General features: G+C 39.5%; 1 protein-coding gene across 5 annotated transcripts in view; it reads right to left on the bottom strand.

The window, feature by feature from the left end:
- The window catches only part of KLHL1 (kelch like family member 1), a 130,126-nt gene that overhangs the window by 66,673 nt on the left and 38,758 nt on the right, over positions 1-24,695 (bottom strand). For all 5 annotated transcript variants that reach the window (XM_081003048.1, XM_081003046.1, XM_081003044.1 and 2 more), the window contains exon 4: positions 23,919-24,115. In XM_081003048.1, the coding sequence (XP_080859174.1) occupies positions 23,919-24,115 (197 nt within the window). The remainder of the gene's footprint in view (positions 1-23,918; positions 24,116-24,695) is intronic.

Below are 24,695 nucleotides of genomic sequence, written 5' to 3'. Positions count from 1 at the left end.
TGGCATTTTATCTATGCACATTATTTACGAAGAAACAAATAACATTCCATTGCTTGGGTCCAGAAAACAGTAAAATTGTTTGCACTGATGCATGGGGGGGTTGTAAATCCCATTTAAATAGCGACACTATGCAACTCCCCACCCTAAAGGTAAAGGTAAAGGTAAAGGGACCCCTGACCATTAGGTCCAGTCGTGGCCAACTCTGGACTTGCAGCGCTCATCTCGCTTAATTGGCTGAGGGAGCTGGTGTACAGCTTCCGGGTCATGTGGCCAGCATGACTAAGCTGCTTCTGGCGAACCAGAGCAGCGCACGGAAACACTGTTTACCTTCCTGCCGGAGCAGTACCTATTTATCTACTTGCACTTTGACGTGCTTTCGAACTGCTAGGTTGGCAGGAGCAGAGTCCGAGCAACGGGAGCTCACCCCGTCGCGGGGATTCGAACCACTGACCTTCTGATCGGCAAGTCCTAGGCTCTGTGGTTTAACCCACAGTGCCACCTGCGTCCCCCTACAAGTCCTCATATACTCCAAACGACCTAGCTCTCCCCACCCCATAATCACCTCCCTTCAAATTTTAAAGGCTGTTTGAATGGACTGTGTAGGTTTATTCATGAATACTGAATATGAATTTGGGACGGCTGCAGTGGGCTATAGAAATCTAGAATCAGAGAAAATTGCCTTCCTGCTTTCCACTAACAGAAGGCTCCACTGGATCAATGAGTCTTCCATCAGTGGAGGGACACGTCTGGGTGAAACCCTTGTGGTATAACATTATCTATAACGCATGATATTATGTACTCTGAAAATGTTGGCTCAGAATAGAATACCATTTCCTCTTGCTTTTCCCCAACAAGATAAATCCACAGATTGTATTGTCACTTTATCCCAAATTAAGTACTATTATAAACTTTTTAAGGAGAACATTATGATACAAGTCACCAGGAACCTGTCACATTAAGTTGTTTTACCCTGACAGAACACTTACAAACTGCTCATTGAACTGCTTGTTGAATGCTGAAAATTTGCCAATGTGCTCTCTGATCCCCACAGATAAATTTCAGACTAAAATGAGATTGGAAAGCATTTTTCATGTGGCACATTATATTGATTAAACTGACAGATATGCCTGTTTTATTGGTCTTTTGCAAACTGCATACTCTGAAGAAACGTGCATTGTATCCTATTTTATCAGAAGTGTCAAATGATCTTGCACTGTCAACAATCGGAAACATGCAATTATTTTTCACATTAGCTTATTTCTGAATAAGGAAATGTCAATAGTTTTTGTGGAGTTCCTTGTGCTTCATGTACTTGGCAACTAGATAACAGCAATCATTTTATCACTGAGACCTGGTCTAATTCAGCATAACAGTAAATCAGCAGTGGGAAACTTCCAGCTCTGATGCCTTAAGATGGGCTCTCAGTTGTTCCTTGGCAAGGGGCAGGAGTCACTGATGGCACCCATCATTTAATAAACCTTTTACAAGTAAGGATCTGAAACTCTGGCCTGATCCATCCTTTTTCTTACCATAGTTTAAACAAACCACTGTTTACCAATTCAAATGTCACAGAGAACTGTTTGTTTGTAGCTTATTTTTGTTAACCAACTGAAAGCTTCTGAACATGCAAGCCCAAGACTCATCATGGTCATTCACATAGCAGGAAACCATTATTTTTCATTGTGGCTGAACTAGCCCATTACTAGGAGTGCTCAGATACCTTGACTTTTAAGGCCTATGGCAAGACCTAAGGAAGAACTGAGCATATATTTCCCACTTTTACAGCTCACACCATCCATTCTTTTTTACAGATATCAAAATTTAAAGTCAACTTGGGCATTCCTCTCTAGGCAAGCTATTTAAGGAATTTTGATAAAAGGTAAAAAAATAAAAGGTTTCCATAAGGTTAATGAAATTTCTCAGTCATGGTTTCCATGTATCCCGAGGGTACCACTGGATTTTGATTACATCAATATCTAAAGAAGAAAATTATTTCAAAGGTGAAAAATCTGAGTGGATTTGAGAGAAGCCGAAAAAAGTTCTTGAAAAAACTGTAAGGTGCTTTTTGCTTGTTCCCAAGTTTTTACCAGAATTCACTTAAACCAAAGTTTGAAGTAAATTTGGATGTTGCATCATAGGAAAAACATTAAGTTCCCTCATACCTCATACATAACAGCACAACAATCACTGATCCAGAATGAATTTAAACAGGAAACTTCCACTACAGAGGGTAGAAAGTGATCACTCTGAATACCATATGCAAATTGCAAAGCCAGACAAACAGGCTCTCAGACATCATTTGGAACAGGGCCTAAAGGAACCATGTCCATCTGAGATGCAAGAGAATGCCCACAGGTTGGCACATCATCATGCAATAAAAAGAGGGGGGGGGTGGAGATTTTAACGTAGGTGCCAGAAGGCAGGCAAATCTGCCAGTACCTCTTAAGACTGCTGTCCTCCTAAACTGACTTGGCAGAAAATTGGGAATGACCCATCTTATCTGGAGAAGACCCCTTATCTTCTGATGATAGACTATTTCCCTAAATTCACTGAAGTTGATCATTGGAAATAAGCGCTCAATAAAATGAAAGCTATTTTTCATGCTCTGAGAGCCCCAGCCAAGTCATCTCCAATAACAGGCAACAATTTTCACCAGAACTTTGTAGAAGACTTGCAGAGGTCAAGAGTGAAGTATGTCAGTCTCTTACATTATTATTATTTTTGGGAGGAATTTGAAAGCGTTTGGTGGGATACTGTTCCTGGAAAACCTGAGATCAATGGAGGAAATTATGTTTTCAAATGTAACGATTTTTAGAACGTTTTAACTTTTTCAGAATGTTTTCTATTATTATTGTGGATATAACACAAACAATTAAAGAAATAAACACATTCAGCAATTTCTTTCCCAGCCAATGGTCTTGCAAGCCTGATATTTAATACATTAATTTAAATACTGCAATCTTGCAATGCCTTACTAAAAGTCAGTCTCCAATATGTTCTTGGTATACCTATTTCACCATCCTGGAAATAAATGTTGTATTATTGCATATAGTTCATCTCTGTTTAATTATTTATTTATTACAGTTCTACACTATATTTTCTTCTCCAATAGGCTTTTTCACAGGGAATATGAAAAATGCTTTAAGAGGCAAGAAGATAAACAAGAATGCAAACCAGACACCCTAATCTCACCCCTGATATAGAAAGCAAACGAAAAAATAATTCTGTCTGCAATACTCATCAAAGAAAGCAAAACATTAGTTTTTATGAGCTTTTTACTTGTCATAAAAGCAGTATGGTCTCTGCTCAATTTTAAGATGTACATAAAAGCCAGCTATATTTCTGAATGCCAATTAAAGAGACTAACGCAGCCTCAGCACAGAGTTGGCACATCACGGTTGTTTATTATATGCTAAAATCATACCCTCCAAGTCTCCTGATTTTCCAGGTAAAGGGACCCCTGACCATTAGGTCCAGTCATGGCTGACTCTGGGGTTGTGGCGCTCATCTCGCTTTACTGGCCGAGGGAGCCGGCGTACAGCTTCCGGGTCATGTGGCCAGCATGGCTAAGCCGCTTCTGGCGAACCAGAGCAGCGCACGGAAATGCCGTTTATCTTCCTGCCGGAGCGGTACCCACTTATCTACTTGCACTTTGACGTGCTTTCAAACTGCTAGGTGGGCAGGAGCAGGGACCGAGCAACAGGAGCTCACCCCGTCGCGGGGATCTGAACCGCCGACCTTCTGATCGGCAAGTCCTAGGCTCTATGGTTTAACCCACAGCGCCACCCGCGTCCCTCAGTCCCAGAATTACAAAAGCCATCACCCCTTATATAATGCTTCTCTTACTGCAAACTTCAAGAGAATAAGCATGCATCCTAAGATTTTTCTTAGGATGGGCTTTCACATCCACAACACATGTGTTCTTGAAGAAAAAGCCAACCTGCCATGAACTACTGAGACCTGATCAAATGAGATGAGTGGACTTTTACTGGCCCAGCTTGTTATGACCAGATACTTGTTCTAGTAACAACTTCAGGGTGAATATCAGGGAACTAGAGTTTCCATGATTCACCAAGACTGGCTTTGTAATGTGTTTTACTCAGCAAAATATATGGTCTGGTCTTGTTTGTGTATTTCTAATTTCAGGTGCTATGCATGTGGTTTACTCTCTGACTTGAGGCTGGTGCTGAAGGTGCCCAAATTCCTGATATATCACTTGCTCATGGTCTCCGTGGCACCCCTGGGACTGGCACAGGATGTACTGATCTGTGCACAAGTGAAAAGTCACACAGTGTACTGCACTCTTCACGATTTGGGTGATCTGGTGATTGAAGGCAAAAATGTAAGGCTGTTGTCATGGTAAGATCACTACAAAACCAAGTCACGTCCACAGGAATAGTGGGCCATTTGATATGGTACACTGTTTGAGACTTGTGGAAGCTCTAGTCTTCCAGAATGCAAAAAGATACATAATAAGACATTATTGCTTAACTGATATTCATAAAATGATATCCTCATTATAATTGCTAGGAACAATTCCTCTCTTTCCAGTTTCAAAACAATTCCTCTATTTCCAGTCTCAAAACATTATTACAGAAAAAGAAGCACATATATGTTCAAAGTAAATGAACAAATGGAAGACTACCTGGTTTCTCCTGAAACAAATAATAAGTTATGGGGGCTTCCTCACCCCCTTTATATTTTCTACAGGAAGCACTACATTCAGCCAAGAGCAATTTCTTAGCAGGCAATTTGACTAGGCGAGAGCAATAGAGGGCAGCACTTATTGGCATCTCACCAACTCCATCCCCCAAGGACCCAAAGAACTCACACCTTACTGTCTAGCAGAAGGATGCAAACCCTTTCATTAATTCAGTTTCAAACAATGCAAATTTCTTTGGCCAGAAAATGTGATGAGAGGTTGATGGGTTAGAATGCTCTTTTATTAATGTGAGCAGTACACAGCACCTTGCAAACAATTATATAGCTGTCAAACTGCACTGTTCTAAGCACTTTTTTGAAAAAAGAAAAGAAAAGAAAAGAAAAGAAAAGAAAAGAAAAGAAAAGAAAAGAAAAGAAAAAGGAGAACATGGCCTTAGGCCTATTCAGTTTTCGGTAGTAAACTAAACTAATCCATCACAGTGGTGTTCTTAAAATTAATTTTGGAGGATTACGAATCTAAACAAATATGCTCTCTTAAAATATAGTTCACTCTCTTTCTTTGCATCATGTAATCATTTCAATTAACATCAATTATGTCCAATTACATGGACTAATTAAGCGAAAAATATGATATCCCCATTAACATTACTGTGTCAGGACACATATTGTTCCCCCACTTACAACAGGAACACTTCCTATTCATTCTATTTTTTTTTATAAGATATTTATTAAAGTTTAAACATTACAATGAAAAGAAAAGAGAAACAAAAGAAAAATACAAGCAATAAACAATTCCAAAACCTCAAACACAAAAATGAATACAGTAATACAAAACATCAACAATACAAAAAAGGGGAAAAAAAGAAAAAAGACAAAAATATTTAAAAAACCCAAAAAAGAACAAACAAAAATAAAAGGGATCCCGTATTTTCATATCCTTATTTTTCATTTGCTTATTTCCTCGGCTTCCTCACACCTCCTTTTTTGTATTCTAGTTCAATTAATTATTCCAGCAAGTCCTTTCCCTCTTTCTCAAATTTAGTTCCATAATTTATCTTAACGCAATTTAGCCTTAAATTTACGCCTTTACCCAATGTCAATCTATTCATACTTAATTCTTTATAGTATTTCTACTAAAGTCATATAGCTTCTTTCCAGCATACTTCTAACATTCATTAATTTTAGAATATTTCTGTAAATACACTTTAAATTTTTTCCAATCTTCTTCCACCGACTCTTCTCCCTGGTCTCGGATTCTGCCAGTCATTTCCGCCAATTCCATGTAATCCATCAGTTTCATCTGCCATTCTTCCCTGGTAGGTAAGTCTTGTGTCTTCCAGTGCTTTGCGATGAGTATTCTTGCTGCTGTTGTGGCATACATGAAAAAACTCTGTCCTTCTTTGGCACCAATTGGCCCACCATGCCCAGGAAAAAGGCCTCTGGTTTCTTTAAAAAGGTATATTTAAATACCTTTTTCATTTCATTATAGATCATCTCCCAGAATGCCTTAATCTTTGGGCATGTCCACCAAAGGTGAAAGAATGTACCTTCAATTTCATTGCATTTCCAACATTTATTATCGGGCAAATGATAATTTTTTGCAAGCTTGACTGGTGTTATGTACCACCTGTAAATCATTTTCATTAAGTTCTCTTTTAAGGCATTGCATGCCGTAAACTTCATGCCAGTGGTCCATAACTGTTCCCAGTCAGCCATCATAATATTATGTCCAACATCCTGTGCCCATTTAATCATAGCAGATTTCACCATTTCATCCTGAGTATTCCATTTCAACAGCAAGTTATACATTCTTGACAAATTCTTAACTTTAGGGTCTAACAATTCTGTTTCCAGCTTTGATTTTTCCACCTGAAAACCTAGTTTTTTATCCTGATTATATGCCTCCATTATTTGATAATAATGGAGCCAATCTCGCACTCTGTTTTTTAATTTTTCAAAGCTCTGTAATTTTAATCTGTCACCCTCTTGTTCCAAAATTTCCCAATACTTCGGCCATTTGGCCTCCATATTGAGTTTTTTCTGGGCCTTTGCCTCCATAGGTGACAGCCATCTTGGGGTTTTATTTTCTAACAAATCCTTATATCTTATCCAGACATTAAACAGTGCTTTTCTTACAATATGGTTTTTGAACTCTTTGTGTGCTTTGACCTTATCATACCACAAATATGCATGCCAACCAAATACATTATTAAAACCTTCCAAATCCAAAACATCCGTATTTTCAAGAAGCATCCATTCTCTCAGCCAGCAAAAAGCAGCTGATTCATAGTAAAGTTTTAAGTCTGGCAGGGCAAATCCACCTCTTTCTTTAGCATCAGTTAAAATCTTAAATTTTATACGAGGCTTCTTGCCCTGCCAGACAAATCTAGAAATATCTCTCTGCCACTTCTTGAAACAGTCCATTTTGTCCAAAATTTGCAGTGATTGAAACAGAAATAACATTCTTGGCAATACATTCATTTTTATCACAGCAATTCGGCCTAGCAACGATAGCTTCAAATTTGACCATATTTCTAAGTCTTTTTTCACTTCAGTCCAACATTTTTCATAATTATCCTTAAATAAATTCACATTCTTAGCAGTCATATTAACACCTAAATATTTCACTTTCTTAACCAGTGTCAGACCTGTCTCCCTCTGAAACTTCTCTCTCTCAATCACATTCAGATTTTTCTCCAGAACTTTTGTTTTCATCTTATTCAGCTTAAAACCTGCTAGCTGACCAAATTCTTGAATCAATTCTAATACTCTTTTCGTACTTGATTCTGGCTCCTGTAAAGTCAATACTAAGTCATCTGCAAATGCTTTCAGTTTGTACTGTTTAGCTCCCACTTGTATACCTTTAACCAATTGGTCCCTTCTAATCATATTTAGCAGAACCTCCAGGACCGAAATAAAAAGCAATGGAGAGATTGGGCAGCCCTGTCGTGTTCCTTTCTCAATCTTGAATTCTTCCGTCACTACATTATTCACAATTAATTTAGCCTTTTGTTCTGAGTAAATTGCACCTATGCCATTTCCAAAACTTTTACCAACCCCCATCCCCGATAAATTCTTCTTCATAAAACTCCAAGAAATATTGTCAAAGGCTTTCTCCGCGTCCACAAAAATCAGAACTGCTTTAGTGTTAATCTTCACTTGTAGCTTTTCTAGAATATTAATTATATTCCTCGTATTATCAGACAAATGCCTGCCCGGGAGAAAGCCCGCTTGGTCTTTATGAATTTCTTCTGCTAGCACCTTTTTTAATCTTTTAGCCAAAATGTCTGCAAAAAATTTATAATCCACATTAAGCAGAGATATGGGACGGTAGTTTTTAAGTTGCATCTTTTCAGACTCTAATTTTGGTATAAGTGTAATGTATGCTTCTTTCCACGACTCAGGTGCCCTTTTGCCTTCCAATATTTCATTACAGACTTCCTTTAATGGTTGTATTAACCATTCATTCAAAGTTATGTAGTATCTAGAAGTCAGTCCATCCGGTCCTGGAGATTTACCTAATTGCATATTCTGAATGGCCCCTTCTACTTCCTGATCCGTTATTTTATAATCAAGCATTAATTTATTTTCTTGGGAAATTTTTTGTAGTCCATTTATTTCCAGGAATTTATCAATGTCCATTTCATTCTGCTTTTATTGTGTATATAATTGTTTGAAATACCTCTGGAAGCACCTTCTAATTTCAGCTGGATTCTGTATATTCTTTCCTTCCACTTCCAGATTCGTAATAGTATTTAATTTTTGTCTTTTTTCAATTGCCAAGCCAGCAGTTTCCCACACTTATTTGCCGATTCAAATGTCTTTTGTCTCATCAGTTTAATCTTCCATTCTATTTCCTGATTCATCATTTTCATATATTGTACTTGATAAAGCTTTATTTCTTTTAAAATTTCCTGGGACTTTGGTTTCGCCCTCAGTTTCTTCTCTCCTTCCTTTATTTTTTCCAAAATTTTGTCTTTTTTCTCATTTTGCATTCTCTTCTTAATTGCATTCTGTTGTATCAAAAAACCTCTCATTACGGCTTTACTTGCGTCCCAGATTACTCTTTTTTCCACTGTAGTGTTCATATTTATCTCAAAATAATCTTTCAATGTTTTGGGGGCCTTTTTAATAAATTCATCATTCCTAAACAAAGAGTCATTCATCCTCCATCTGAAGGAACCAGTTGGCATTAATTTCATTTCCATCTTCACAGCATTATGATCAGAGCTGGTCTTGGGGCAAATTTCAGCCTTGCTGATCTTTGGAGCCAGTCCTCTAGTTACCCAAATCTGGTCAATTCTTGTCCATGTCATTTTTGCCTCCAAGAAGAAAGTTCCCTCTCTTCCCAGAGGATTCTTCATTCTCCAAATGTCAATTAAGTCCAAATTTTCAGTCATGTCAAAAAATGTTTTTGGTAGTCTTCCATCCTTGGTGATTGTTTGTCTTTGCGCCTTATCCATATTCGTAGATACAACACCATTCATGTCTCCCATCAAAATCATATTATAATCCAAATAGTCCATCAAGATTTCATGTAGCTTTTTGAAGAATTCCGATTTCCCTTCATTTGGTGCATAGATACCTATCACCAAAAACTTGTCTCCTTGTAATTGAATTTCAATTGCTACAAGTCTTCCTTGTTCATCTTTAAAGATAAATTTAGGTGATCGGCTCTCCTTTGCGTAGAGAACCACTCCTCTTTTTTTAACTTTGTCCGAAGAAATAAATTCTTGGCCTAATTTTTTGTGTAACCTTGTCACATGCGTTTCTTGTAGGCAAATCAAGTCCAGTTGCTCTTTTTTCAATAAATGAAACACTCGTCGCCTTTTTTCCGAAATGTTAAGGCCATGCACATTCCAGCTCAGGGCCTGCAGCGCCATCCTGTGACTACTTTGGTACTCCCCCAACTGCCCCCAGATCTTGCTCCTCTTCTGTTGGTAGTAGCATTGGCTCCTTATCAGGGGGGGTCCAATCCAAAAGACAATGATGAGATGTCCAAGGTATCCAAAGTATCTTTTTTTGTTGATGCTCTCTTCCGCACTCTTTGCTCCAATCCTGTCTGGTGACCCTCTTTCTGGTGTTGTTGGCTCTTTTCCGATTCCCTTCTGTAGGTCTTCTTCGTGGTTGTACAGGAACTTTGTTTTATCTTCTCTATTGATCTTATCTTTATTTTTCTTCCTTTGAAGCTAAAGGATAGGCCTTGAGGAAATTCCCACCGAAAGTTGATTCTGTTCCTTCTCAACAGTTCAACCAAATCTCTGAAATTAAATCTCAAATCTAAAAGATATTTGGGAATATCTTTAAATATCTCCACTCTAAATTGGTGTATTGTCAAGGCCTCCTCGTAATGCCAACTCAAGATTTTATCCCTCTCTTCCTTCGATCGGAGTGTAATCAGGCAGTCTCTTATTCTGTTCTTCTCCTTCTTCCCTCCTCTTCCAAGTCTAAAGGCTCTCACAATTTTAAACTCCTCTTTTTGTAGGTCCCGATTCCAAAAGGCTGCAAATTCCTCTGTAAGAAAGTCTATCAAGGAGTCTTTTTCTAGTTCAGGTACTCCCCGAATTCTCAAATTTGTCTGTTTCTCCTTGAGCTCAAACATAGAGAGCATCTGCTTCTGATCTTGTACTTGTTTCCACACATCTGGGACCTCTGTTTCCAATTGTGCTACCTTTGCTTCGACAGTAACAATCTTTTCCTTGGCTTCCTCTGCAGTCTGTCTAGTTAAGTTAGACTCCTTAACTAATGTCTCTATAGCTTCTGTGTTAGAATTAACCTTTTGTTCCAAACCTTTTATACTTTGTGTATTTTGGTCCAATTTTTGTGAATTTTGGTCCAATTTTTTATTCATTTGTTCCAAAGAGCTGTTAATTTTACTTAAAACAAGAGCCCAATCTTCTTCCAAGGGCATTCCTCCTTTTGGTTTAGTATACATTGACACAGCTGCAGAGGGAGCAGGAGGGCCAGATGTAGAAGCTCTCCGAAAGGTCCTGCCAGATCTAGTTGTCTTTTCTTGTAATGAATCTATTTTTTCCTTCCCATCTGCCATAACACTCAAGGCCCTCAAGGTCAGGTACAGTCCCAGGGTTTTATCTTTAAAACTGGAAAATTCCACTCCTTATAACAGTTTCAAAATCCTCCTCTAGAGGGAAGTAGTTGTTTATCTTATATTAGTCCAAAGTATCCTTTTCTTTTTGTTTTTCTTTTAAAAGTTACTCTAACAAGTTATGCCAGTATAGTTAGTATCCAACCTTAACTTTAATACAGAAACGTAGTTGAAACTTTTAAGCCAAGAGAAAATAATTGATACAATGTTTCACTCACTGACATTCCAATAGTCTGTACACAGTCAATGCGGAGCTCCACGATGCAGCAATTTTAATGGCTGCCGTTCCCAGGTTCCGAGTGGTGAAAAGTTAGCTTTTACCCTCTTTTTCTGCAGGCAAATAATGTCCAAGAATCCCCCCCCCCTTTTCCCCTGCAGCCAAGGGGGGGTTCGCTATTTTTATACTGAAGATTTAGATGTCAAAAGCAGTCTTTCAGGCTTTAGTTTAAACCTCCTTGCTTCCCACTATTTACAAAAAGAGGAAGGCGGACTTCCTGTTTTACGCCTCCCCCGTTCATAGCCGAATTCAACTTATTAAAAGTCCAATTTCTTCACTTTACTCACAGGTAGTTACTTTAGATTCAAATGTCCACAGGAAAAAAGTCAGCACTCCCCAGCAATGGCTGTGCGGCTTCACTCAGTGAAAGTAGCAGTCAGTCCGCAGCACCGCGCCGCTCACCCCACTTCGCTCCGGAGCCCTTAAAAGGGATTCCCCGCGAGTAGGGGGGCGCTCCAGGTGCCCTGCCGAACCCCCACGTTCCCAGGCTTCCTCCACCTGAGATTTCTAACGGGTCCCCGCCTTCGCCGTGGCGGGCGACCCAGTTTTCGCGGAGCTAGTTCCTCCGCTTAGAGGAGCTCCGCCATTAGCCGCTGGCGCTGACCCCGGAATTCTCCTTCTATTCATTCTAAAAATAAAAGTGGGCTAATGACATTCATTAGGATCTCAAGCAATGCACTGCTAACTACAACTTTATTTACCAAAAGTCAGAGAATCAGGAAGTCAAAACAAAGACCTAATAGAAGACACCACTAAGCTCCCAGCCTTACATAAAATGTGGATAGGAATGAGACTAGGAATCGCAAGCCCAATTCACATAGATTACTAAACAAAACCATAGTGAAGTATGACAAACTGGGGTGCAGGTACTCACAGGTGCTTTGTCCTCCTATAGTCCTGCTGCCTTGCTAGTGTGAGCCATGATTTGGCTTAGCATTATGGCTGAACAAAGGCTCATGATTTGTCTCACCATAGACAAACCATAAGCAGTAGCCAAGTCTTACCTTTAATGATTTGTCTGTTTGAATGTAACAATAAGCCAGACCATAACTTAGTTCTTATCTCCCCACCCCTGGCAGGCCAAATCTGACAGGTGGGTGTGACTGCAAACCTGTCAATCACCTGACATCAGTATGATGTCACATGATGCTGCAATTTGAAATTCCGACTGCTGAGACTTTAAAGTGCAGGGAGTGGTTTGAAAACCCTAATGCAAATACCCACATACTGCTCTTGCAACATCCCAAAACAGGAGGCTCAAAGAGCAGCATGAGGTTTTCTGTAAATGGGCTTTCAAAGAGCCCCCCACTGCTCTTTGAACCTCTGGTTTTATACCATATTTTTCCCTGGGAATGTCTCAAGGCGGGATCATTAAAAAAACAAACACTGAAATAATTAAAACCATATATGTGGGGGGGTGAGGGTAAATCATGCAAATAATTACAATAAAAGGTTGTAATTTATAAGTGTTGGGAGAGCAGTGTGAAGCTCTTTGAAAGCCCTTTTGCAAGCCTCCCTTTGACAGTGTCCTTTAAAACTGCTGCTAAAATGGGTACAGTATTCCCTCCTCCATTTTAACAACAGTTTCAGTGGAAATTGTTTTTCCCCTCCTGGAGCAAGATAATAGGGGAGCATCTTGTACCAACAAAAAAAACCTATCAGAATCTCACTTAAAGCTCCTGGTGATTGCTTTGTAAACATGTCTGCACCTGCCCCACACCTGATATGATGTAATGTGAGGGGTGGGTGGCCGTGGTTTCGGGGAACAGGCATCACAGGCCAAATGGTACCCCTTCGAGATTCAAGGGCAATCAAATAAATATTTAAACATTCCAGTGTAGTATAGTATAGCATGTGTGTACACACAAACACACAACCAGAAACAGTATCCATCCCTCTCTTCAGGAGAATTGGCTATCCGTCTCTACAACATACAGGGATTTTCAACTCTTACAAATATGAAAGATCAGAAAAAGAGAGAAAAAAATGAGAGTTTGTTTGTCTCAAATTAGACCTAATATAAATGAGTTTAGCCCACAAAAGCAAGCTCACACCTCTCAATGAGTTTGTGTGCATACTTAAGTTACATACTGCATGTAATAGTCTTGTTTATAATTATATTTTGGGAATGACTCGTGCTCTTATGCAGCTGCATTGTTTTATACTTTTGAGATGATCATACTATAAAGTAGTTGTGCACTATGTTATAAATCAAGGACCGCTAGTTGTTGTCTCTTTTCCTTTTCCGGTGTATTTCTTATGAATAAAAAAAAAATTGGTGCAATGTGAGCAAATTTTTATTCTGAAAGTGTGGCCCACTGTACTATAGTCTCAAAGCAGTTTACACAGATACTAAGTCCCTGACTGGTTGGTTTGCTAATGCACCACTCATTTCTGTATGGCTTCTCTGTGGCTCCCTGGTGGAGCAATGAGAACAATGAGGAGGCAAAGAGACCATGGAAGAGCGTAAGAGACTGTATGATATTCCACAAGCAATAGTGGATGGTTCTGGTAAAAGAATAGGATTAAGGCCAAGCACTCTAGACATGATTACAGTATTTGAAACTTTGCCACTAGTAATTAATGCTTACTTCAGAAAAGCAGGAATCTTGACATGTCTTACAAAATTCTACCTGTCCTGCACATCTTGATGGCTCTATAAAATATAGAAAAAAATAAACTTGGACACTTAAAGTTTCATATAAAATTCACTACGGAGAGTTTTATCAAAAGTTTTTAAAACAACAACAACATCATAAAGGACCTCTTTTAAGCAAGCATACTTTTATTACTTCATATGACATGCCAAATCATGCAGAATTTGGGAGAGGGTAACAAGAAAATTATACATATGACAGGGAAAGGTAATTCGAGCAGAAGGCCTGTCCTTCTTGCAAAATATTCCAGTCTCCTTTTGAAAAGCTCAAACCAGCTAACATTAGACCCCAATGCAATCTCCTAGTCAGGCAACCATCAGATAATTCTAGATCCCAAGTTCTTTAGAGGGAATCACCCACATGAAGTTAGACATAGGCTATGGGTGACTGTACCTAGATCCAGACAATGTGTTCTTTAACCCAGGGTCCCTGAAGTCAGTTGTTGGCACTTTGAAAGCACAGTAGGTAGAGTGTCCTGCTCAGCTGAACATGCAAGGTCAGAACTTAGGGGCCTACATGTATATAGAGTTTGAGACAGATCAATAAGCTATGTCACAGGTCATGAGGCTACTGAATCCTTTGCACTCAGATTAGAATCCTTTTTAACTTGACTGGCCATGTAGAATTGTTTGGAAAATGCATGTAAAACATTATTATTATTATTATTATTATTATTATTATTATTATTATGCAGGGAGTAAAATGGTGAGCATCTCCTGGTTACTTACTCAGTAAACTATACATATATTTACTGATGTCAGCAGATGCATACTGCATTCTCTCACAATAAAATACAGTTGATAAAACTGGTTTGACAGTAAGTTAATATGGTCAGTTCTTATGAACATACAAAAATGCAGTTCTGTGTATTGTAACCAGGAGGTCAGTGTCTGTTCCTCAAATAAATTAAATTTGAATTTTAGGACTCTTTTTGATGGGCTTAAACTTGAAAATTTCCAACCTAAATGTAGAATATTTCAGTTCAAGAAGCAGATCTAGTGTTGTATCTATGCAGTAATTCAGCCTTATTTTCTAACATGTTAATTTCCTTTTGTGCAGTAAGGTTGGAGGTTCTTGGAGTTAAATTAGGCATCAGATTGCAGACTAATTCACCATGGGCTGTTTGCTTAACTACTTTCCCGATAAGATCTGAGGCATTTCAGTACCAGCAGTTGTCTTCCTTATATGCCTGCTAATTGACTTGTTGTCCATATGCCGGTCCCTTAAATGTTTTTACTTTTCCTCTTCCCCCAACTGTGCCCTGATGAAGTGGTGCTGTGGCATCACTGCTGTATTAGAGAAAGCTTATCATAAAAAAGTTCCACACTGTGATAAGTGCTAGTTATATCCATTCATTTCAAGCAAGCACCTCCAGAAAGCCAAACCACAAGCAGTGATCTTATGAAGTACAGCAGTTTATGGGGAAAACGGGGGTGGAGGGAAAAGATATCAAAAGCAAGGGAAGTCTAAGCCTCCTTTAATATCACGAACACAGAGAAATACAGCTTTGCTACTGCCTTTCACCCATGAGAAAGACCATTCTGTTGATCTATGGAAGCTTGGTAATCCAGCAGAAGTTGACATCATGATTTCTTCTTTTAAATCCATCACTCACACCAATCCTTGTTTAATTTTATCATTTAGCAAGACAGATCTATGGCTCTCATTGCGTACACTGCATGAATAGCTAAACATTGGTATAACTAATATAGGAAAATCTGTGTCATATTATCTACCTTCCTCTTTACTTCTGCTAATATTTCCTGTGGGCTTCAAAAGATAACACTCATGGAACCAGAATAGTGTGCCAGAGTCTAGATGCACTGTACAGGTGAATTCAGAGCAAATAGCTCCAGACAACTAAGCATGGCTGCTGTGACCAGACCAGGTATTTGTCTCAAATACTACCCCTGCCCTGCCTTCCACTTTCCTTATTGATAGGAATAATGTGTGGTGACTAAAATTATGTGCCTGGGTGAATGCAGAGGGGAAGGGTACCTGTATTATAATGATCAAGTCTGGGAGAGATATGATGCTGAAGGTTTGATAAGCCTTGTGAGAAGATGGGCAGATGCTTAAAATTATTGTCTCTTCCTGGTCCTTCCTGCATCCCCCAAGGCTTTGGTGTCAACCCATCTTGTCAACCCATTCTCTAGGCTAGTGGTGGTGCTTTTCAATGCCAGGGCAGGCCACAACAAGACATCTGTCATCCATGATTTAATCATGGATATGGAGGCCAACCTGGCTTGTATTACCAAGGGTGGGGTTAGTCAGACCCTGTTTTGTCCACATGGGTACTCAGTGCAGCACCTTCATTGGCTGGAGGGATTAGGTGGGGGCAAGGGAGTCATCATCATCTACGAAGTTTGCATGTTGACTTCCCCACCACCTGCCTCCAACCCCCAGTTGCTGAAAGGTCAGATAAGCACTGTTGCCCAACCATGCTATTCACTAGTGAGTCCAAGGGGCAGTAAATGCATCTTTGCATGAAGCTCTTAGAGGTAGTAGTGTGTCTGCTCATTTAAAAATCCTCCTTGGACCCAGAGGCTTAGCATAACTCAAAATGTTGCCACGTTTTTGGATTTTAAGGTTGTTTTTTCTTATGAACGAACCTGGCTACATTTGTATTTAGTGTGTGTGGATCAGTACTGAAACAGAAAGCCATGCATTGCTATAGCCATTTGAAACATAGTTTGAGAAATGTCCACCTGCAAGAATTTAGGTAGCAAAAATTAGTTTGTATAAGCTCGTAGAACATGCATAAAGACCAAAGAAAAGATGCAGTTTTGGGTTTGGATTTTTGGGATGCTGCACACTGCTGGTTTTTTACTAGTTTTGCCTTCATGCTTGCAGTTGTATGTTTGTTTTTTCTCCTACTCGCTTGTTAAACTTTAGTATAAAACCTCTATAAATCTCCCATATTTTTCCTCCAAAGGAAACATGCCCTATAAAGCTCAGGTTCAGGAAAGGGGGAAGTGAAACAAAATATTGTACTCAAGTTTTCTGTTCTTTCATGGGACTAATGCATTTTCTGAAGTTCTGTATGCAGAATAGTGATCACTTTTTGCAGTCAATTTGTTATCAGTTGGATAAATAATAGCCACAGGTATGATAAAGCTGGACACTATCAAGTTCCAGTGGAGAAAACTTACAGAGTAATGCATGTTTACATAGGAGTACCTTCCACTGTAAATGTGCATAGAATTGTAGCTACAAATGCACACCTATCTATTCCACTGAAATAAATGATTTTTATTTTTTTTACTTATCTTTGGCTATATTATTCTCCTCTTTTGGGTGCTTACTTTCCCTTTACATATTCTCAAAAGGTATGTGCTTTATCAGTCATCATCTTAAACCCTTTTCTCTGACTAAATTCCCAGCCTTTCATGTGGCTTTAACCATTTCTACATTATTTTAGTTTTTGATGTCGCCCCACCCCCTTCTTAAGTTTATATTATATCCAATACATATCTATTCAGACCATTGAGTTCAATGGGACTCACTCCCAGAATAAGTACAGATAAAAGTGCAGCCTTAGTCTCCTTCCCCTTTGCTGTGATGATATCCTTTGCAATGGATTGCATTTCAAATTCTATACCGACCCTTTAATTGGTGCAAAATCCAATATATAATGAGCAATCTGCAACAAGTTCCAGGCATGTCTGAGTAACACTGACACTGCTACATTAAAATGGTAAAATTGCTGTTGAACTCAGGTATGGTCTAACTTTAAAAAAATCTATGAACTGCTCTTCATAAGGACACAACATAGAATAAGCTGCTGGTTTCCTTTCAATCACAGCACTCTGGTTCTTTTTAGACTTTCTCAGCACTCTTCAGATCACTCATGAGCCACTCTGCTGTGGGTTCCATGCTGGGCTCCACATTCTGGGTACTTTCTTTTCTGCAATACTCTTCTCTTCAGCAATTTCAAGTGGAAAAAAAAATACTTGTGTATTTGTATTTATTGATGCATTTATTAGGACTTTTAAATGCAATTAAGCAAAACATGTCCCAAGTACATTTTATTCTTTGCAGAATACTTCTCCAGCAACAATAGTGGAATATCCATTATTTTTATCACGGCTGGGGTGATACCTTATCTGCCTGGGGGTGGTGGGGAAGGGAAAAAACCTATCTTATCCTTAAAAAAAATACTGTGTACTTTAACACAGGAAGCAGTAGTGCAAAGCAGTGAAACTCAGCTTTTTCAAAAGTTGACAAGATGGCCAAGCAGGGGGAGATCAGATAGTCTTTCTACTCATAGCCATTTTTAAAATCTGAGTGAGGGCTGGACCCCTAGATTCAAAGTTTGGGTGTAACCACACTTTCCAGTAAGAGAGAGCCCCCAGCAAAATTTGACAACACAGAATCATTCAGCACAGTGAAGCATGGGAGCAATAGGCTATTAAACTTTTTAATATCCCATTTAGTCCACTTATAGTGCTTCCCCTCTCTATCCCTCTTGCAGATCACACCATTAGTAGATTTGAATGCTTTACTCACACACTCTAAACGCCACATTCATGTGTTATACAGTACAGCAGCAAGAAAAACACAGGTAGGAAATTCTTGGGTTACAAAATACAGAAAAATGTTTCTGAGCATGCAGTATGGGCTGAAACAATCATGCCCAGACGTGATGCATGGGTCAGCTTCACATGGTGGAATAGAATGAACAAAGGAAGTTTCACTTTTTTCTTCACGGGAGGTAAGGGGGTATGACCTAACCAAACCTAGGAATACATTAACTAGCCCCAAACTTGCTACTTATACAGTATTTGACTGCAATTTTCCACACATGGAAGGGACCATGATTAATACTTCTGGAATTACCTTGTACCTGTCAGCTGTAATAAAGGCTATATCAGGGAACCCCAGTGTTTCCTTAGTCCCTTCTTCGGGAAAATTACACTCCCGCAGGCGGTTTTCAGGGTAGCATCAGTGCTGTTTGGAGTCTCCTCATTCTGACGGACACAGAAGCCTTCCACACTAATCATCTGAAGGGCTTTCCATGCTGCTGGCCTCACCCCAGATGCCACATGCTAACCTGGCTTCTCCCCTGACATCCATGCATTGAACATGAATGGCTGCAGCGGGGAAGCCCATGTACACAGGCCTTCATTAAGAGCTGGAAACCTGGTCACATGAGATTCCACCTCCATTGACGTCTACACATGTAGTCTCCCCTGTCGCCATAGCTTTTTTTCAGCTGCAACTTGCTGGAACTCAGTTCTGGCACCTCTGAGGTTGTGCGCCATTGCCATTATAAGAGAACAAGGTGAGTTCCGGCACCTCTTTTTCTAGAAAAATAGTACTGCCCATTGCAGATGCCCACACTCAGTATGCAAATGTCAGGAGTGAGGTCAAGGAAACTGGGTAACATTTGGAGCAGGGCCAACAGTGCAGCTCTAATGTCCTTTCAATGCATGGATCCCTTCAGTTTGTCAATGTGTGCAGGGGGCTGGAGTTGTGGAAACATCCATCACAATGACTCGATTTATCAAGGTACACTGTATCCCCTCTCTCAGCATACAAGTCCACCCCGGTGTACAGTTTGGGAATCACTAATATAGGAGAACTTGACACTGAAGGGTTTTTGCTTCACATTGCTAATTGCTTCACATCATAAAATAAATGTCTACAAAATTCATGTAGCCCCTTCCTCCTGGCAATTGTAACTGCATAATCCTGAAAGCTATATGGAATTTCACTAGGTACAATATATTGGCATTTCAGTGCTCAGAAACATGTTATTCCTACCAGAAAAGTATATTCTCCAGGGGACACAAGCGGACTCAGCACAACAAATGACTAACACATGTGTATTCATTGCACAAAATCACAAAGGGCTTCAAGGGAAAGAGCTCTCCTTTCGTATCTTTTCAAGTCTCTCGGAGCGGTTTATAAATAAAATTCTTGCCTGGATTTTTGTGGGCTCGCCTTCATTATATATGTTCAAAACTGCACATTTTATTCCATTAGTTTGCTTTCACAGTCTGTGCTGCCTTTTATTGTAGATACTTCCTTTATTTATTTGGTTCCACTACTGTTGAATTATTTAGTGCCAACTGTGTGTACTAAACACCAGATTTCACAAGGTTCAATCTCTCTGCCCTGATGCTTAACTCCAACTTGTCCGTAAGTGTCCTGTTCACTGTAACATATTTATCTTGCTCTAGTATTATGTGGCATGGACCCTATCAGCTTATGAAATTGGAATGCATGACTTCATGAAACTGTCAAAACTGTTCCCCACTTTGCCTATACTAATTAAGCAGAAAAAAATGCTTATGAATATCGTTTTGTGTATTTACTTTTCTTTTATTGCCCTTTCAGCCATCTGGCATCATTCCACCTTTGAAGAAAAAGGCATCCTTATCTCTACAAGACGTCCTTCCTAGTCTTTGTCTAAAAATGCTTGTTGTAATTGTATCATCACAATTTCCACCAGGCTTTTCCTTTAAACAGCCCCAAGAGCTTATTTTCCAGTCCCCACTATGTTTAATACTATAGCTTTGTCATAATATAATATTAAGATAGACAATATATTATTATTATTATTATTATTATTATACATGGCTATGCATACATTAAATTATAAGCTAATCACATAAAAATACTATCATTTATTGTTATTATTTATTTGTTTATTTATTTATTTAAATAATTTGGAAGTGCCTCATATTCTACAGGTAATTGTAATCTCTAAAAATCATGTAACTATAGCAGCTGAATGAATACCAACTTTTGTAATGGTGCAAGAAGCAGAGGTGCTAGAAACCAGTTTGCAATCCAGGAATAAAAATGTGTAGCTGTAGGATTAAAGTGCTCATTTGAATTATACATATTCCGTGAAGACTGTTAATTCCTGAAGGATATCAGTGAAATTTTGACTTCTGTAGGAAATGGAGCAGAAACGCAAAATCAAACCAACACTACACTGGTAAAATTCCCATTTAAACATTCTTTCTCATAGTTGCTGCTGAAGATCTTTAGCATGTGCAGCCAATTCACAGCAACAGGATTAACATATAAATTCATCTTCTACTTACATCAGCACATCCAGATGAGGTATTGGCATATGAGTCAACAATGTGAGGCAGCAGCAAAAACAAAACCAAACCCCTAATGCTATTCTACGTTGTATTAACAGAAGTCTAGTCTCCAAATCAAGGCAAGTAATAGTCCTGCTCTATTCTGCCTTTGTCCGACCACACCTGGAGTACTCTGTCCAGTTCTGGGAACCACAGTTTAAGAAGGATATTAACAATCTGGGACATGAGCAGAGGAGGGTGACAAATTTGATCAATTGTCTGGAAACCAAGTGTTATGAGAAATGAATCCACTGCCAGAGTTTGTAAAGCTCCAGGTCCCCCTTTGCGAGTAGCCTGGGTCCCTGAAGACAAGGAGCCAGCAGAGAGTTCTGTCTGCACCTCTGCCTTCCTTGCCTCTTGACTGACATTCCATGATGAGTCCCTCCATCTCTGAAGAGCTGCCAGCCAATCTAAGCATCTGACCAAGAGCCATGCTTGTTCTAATGGATATCTGGCTAGGCAATCACAGCAGCTGCATTTAAGGCTCTGTTTATTACTACAGTAATAATTTCAATCTAGACCAGAAGGAACAGTTCTCTCTGCAGACAATAAAGTGTAGCCAAATATTACTAACAGTATCAAGTCACAAGGAACATAGTTCTATATTTTAATTTAAATTGTTGCATTGTTGTATTTGCTTTAAGTTTTGGGTTATAAGTAGTGATACTTCAATACTATGCAATTATGCAATTATGGCTAGATATAGATATGTGCCTTACGCCCAGTCCTGAAACTCCTTTATTATAATTATAATTATAATGAGACACTTAATTTCATGTCACAACTAGAACCCAAAGATTCTTTTGTGCACACTCAAACACTGTGGAAATAATCCCATGCGGACATTTTTATAATGGCACAGCATAAATTGTTAAAATGCAATGAAAATAACGAAAGCTTCTCTGTATCTAAAATAATTTTAACTGATCCAAATCAAATTTAGGGGAAGGACTGTAAGTCAGTAGAACAGCACATGTTTTAGATTGAAAAGATCCCAGGTTAGGGTTATGTAGGACTGAGAAAGACTTCCCAGCTTCTGGGAAATGTCTACTGTCAATTACAAGGGCAGCCATCCAGTAGGGACCCGCTGCACACCTGACCTCCCATCAATCATGTCAGTGTGCTTATCAGAAGGGAGGGGAGGATGCGGCAGGGAGGCTGGAGCAGTGCAAGCACAGCAGCAGAGTCAATCCAGCACTTCGGCTGCTGCCCCTGCACTGTGCAGCTGCTGGGGGTCAAGGTGCATGTGGTGCCCCTTCCTAGGGGCCATTCATGTGTCAGTACAGACAATACTGAGCTAGATGAATCAATAGTCTGACCACAGGCAGTTTCCTATGATCCTTGAAAGAGCATTTGATAACAGGAGCAATCAAGCTACCTTTTCCCCCTTTTACTGAAGTAAATGCAAACTGAAACTTTGTGGGTGTGAGTGTGTAAAACTAGGTGGCTATAAAGGTAAAGGTAAAGGAACCCTGACAGTTAAGTCCAGTCGCAGCCAACTCTGGGGTTGCAGCGCTCATCTCGCTTTACTGGCCGAGAGAGCTGGCGTTTGTCTGCAGACAGCTTCCGGGTCATGTGGCCAGCATGACTAAGCTGCTTCTGGCGAACCAGAGCAGCGCACGGAAACAGCATTTACCTTCCTGCTGGAGTGGTACCTATTTATCTATTTGCACTTTGATGTGCTTTTGAACTGCTAGGTTGGCTGGAGCTGGGCCTGAACAATGGGAGCTCACCCCGTCACAGGGATTCAAACCACCGACCTTCTGATCGGCAAGTCCAAGAGGCTCAGTGGTTTAGACGACAGCACCACCCGCATCCCACGGTTATACTGATATGTATATCAGGTCTTGTGGACCACTACCACCACAACGTCAGGAATCCTGGTGCCTCAGACTCATTTATCTATACACAAGTACTGGTGTCTGTGTATTTTAAATACCTTCACCACCACCCATTCTCCCAGAAAGCTTCACACAGCCTCTTAGTCACGTGGTTAGGCTTGAGCATGAGATGAACTTCACCACCAGACACAGGATAAAGTTAATATGGGTTCCAGATAGATAGGCCGATCAATCAATAGATTCATACACACACACACAAATATACTGATACTACACATATTGGAGACTTACGGTGCCAGATGAGTTTTGCACCTTATGAGTATGTACTCAAGGGCTACTGCTGTTGACTCTTGCCTCTAAATGGCATTCTCCTCAAGTCAATTATCCAAATGCACCACCCACTAATTACTTCCACACCTCTTCTCCTGAAGCAACTCCTCAACAGTCCAAATTCCAACCGTCTTTCTCCTATAGTTAACTCCCAATGGAGTTTTAATTGTTCAACTAACTGCCATTTGCCTAATTTGAGCCCTGTCTAGCAAACCTTCAAACAATCTCTCTCTCCTGCCAAAAATGTCACCTAGCAACCACTGTGAAAAGGCTTGTCATGTTGTAACAAAACAGGGCCTCATGCCTGTGAGAGGTTCCATAACGTATCTTCCTTTTAAACAAAAACGTAAGCAAACCCACACATATATAGCATTTCTCCACAGTACTCTTGGGGTCCTTTGGAAAACACCCCCCCCCGCCCTTCCTGTGTCAGAATTTCTAGTAGTGAGAATCCATTGTGACAAGAATGGAAAATTCTTATTATAAGATAAAGATGCAAAGGGAACTAACTGGGATGCCAATATACAATGGTGCCGGTTTCTGTCTGTACCCATGCAGCTGCCCACAAAGGGTTATTATGTCACTTTTTCTATCAACCTGGCTGAAAGAACAGATATATTAAATTGGAATGAGATAAGCCTACTTTGAAATCACCAAATCAGAACACACAGGTTTATCTAACCAAGGAGCTAAATAATAAAGAACATGAAATTTCAATCAAGGAAATAAGTATGTTATATATAATCATTTGAAAGAGCAGATAGTGGATAAATCAAACTATCCAGTTCTTAATGCTATAGTTTTGCAATCTATAATATTTTCTATAAAGCATACTGCATAAGAAGGTATGAAGAAACAATACAAAAACATAAGAAAATATCTGAATGCTAGCGAAATCTATGTACCCTTTGCTCTCCTGTGATAAGGTATGTTGAACTGCCTTACCATGGTATAGCTGTGAGCCACTTTCATCAGCTCTGTGCATCCTTGAGCATCTGCAAATGCCCGGATTCCCAAACAGTTAGATGGATGTAAAAGCTTCATGAGAAAATGACAGCACACTTCAACTACTTGAGGGAGCTGAAGGAGACACGCAGCTGCCAGGAGGTTTTCAATGGTATCTTCCTTAAGTTCCAAGCAACCTGTACAAGAGATTAAGACACACATGCAAATTTTGCTACTCATATGTGTGCATCACTTAAACTAATAGAGCCAATTGCAACTGCAATTAACAAAGAAGCAAGAAGGGGGAAATACTTAATCGTTATGAAAGCAGATGAAAAATAGAAAAACTTCACACGATTACTGAGTCGTCAGCATGCTTGTGTTGGGAAAGTTTTAGAAGAAAATTTAATACTGCCCCCTTCTTCTCTGCACTCCTCAATTAAGTCTCCTTTATTAGGCGTCAGTTCTCCAAAAGAGTAGCATTGCACAGCTGGCTCACTGCAGTATAGAAGAATCTGGCATACAATATTACCCAGTGGTAATATTGCATTGCACTATAAAACAAATCATACATTTGAAGTATTGAGTAATCTATTCCTGTGAGATCGGTATCCTAATTTTTCTTTCACTGGATGGAGGACTGACACCATAATAGCTTTGTTTTAATCAGATTTATATAGTGGATACTAGATGGATTCAAAAGCATGTACTGTAATTGCTAAATCAGCTTACAGCCTTTAACCACAAGAGCTTGTGCGTCCAGTGAGGCAGCCTTGA

This window comes from Podarcis pityusensis, assembly GCF_964106645.2.
Source record: "Podarcis pityusensis genome assembly, chromosome: 4".
In the NCBI taxonomy this organism is placed as follows: Eukaryota; Metazoa; Chordata; class Lepidosauria; order Squamata; family Lacertidae; genus Podarcis; species Podarcis pityusensis.
Note: the sequence above shows the minus strand (reverse complement) of the source record. Positions and strands in the feature narration are given on the sequence as shown.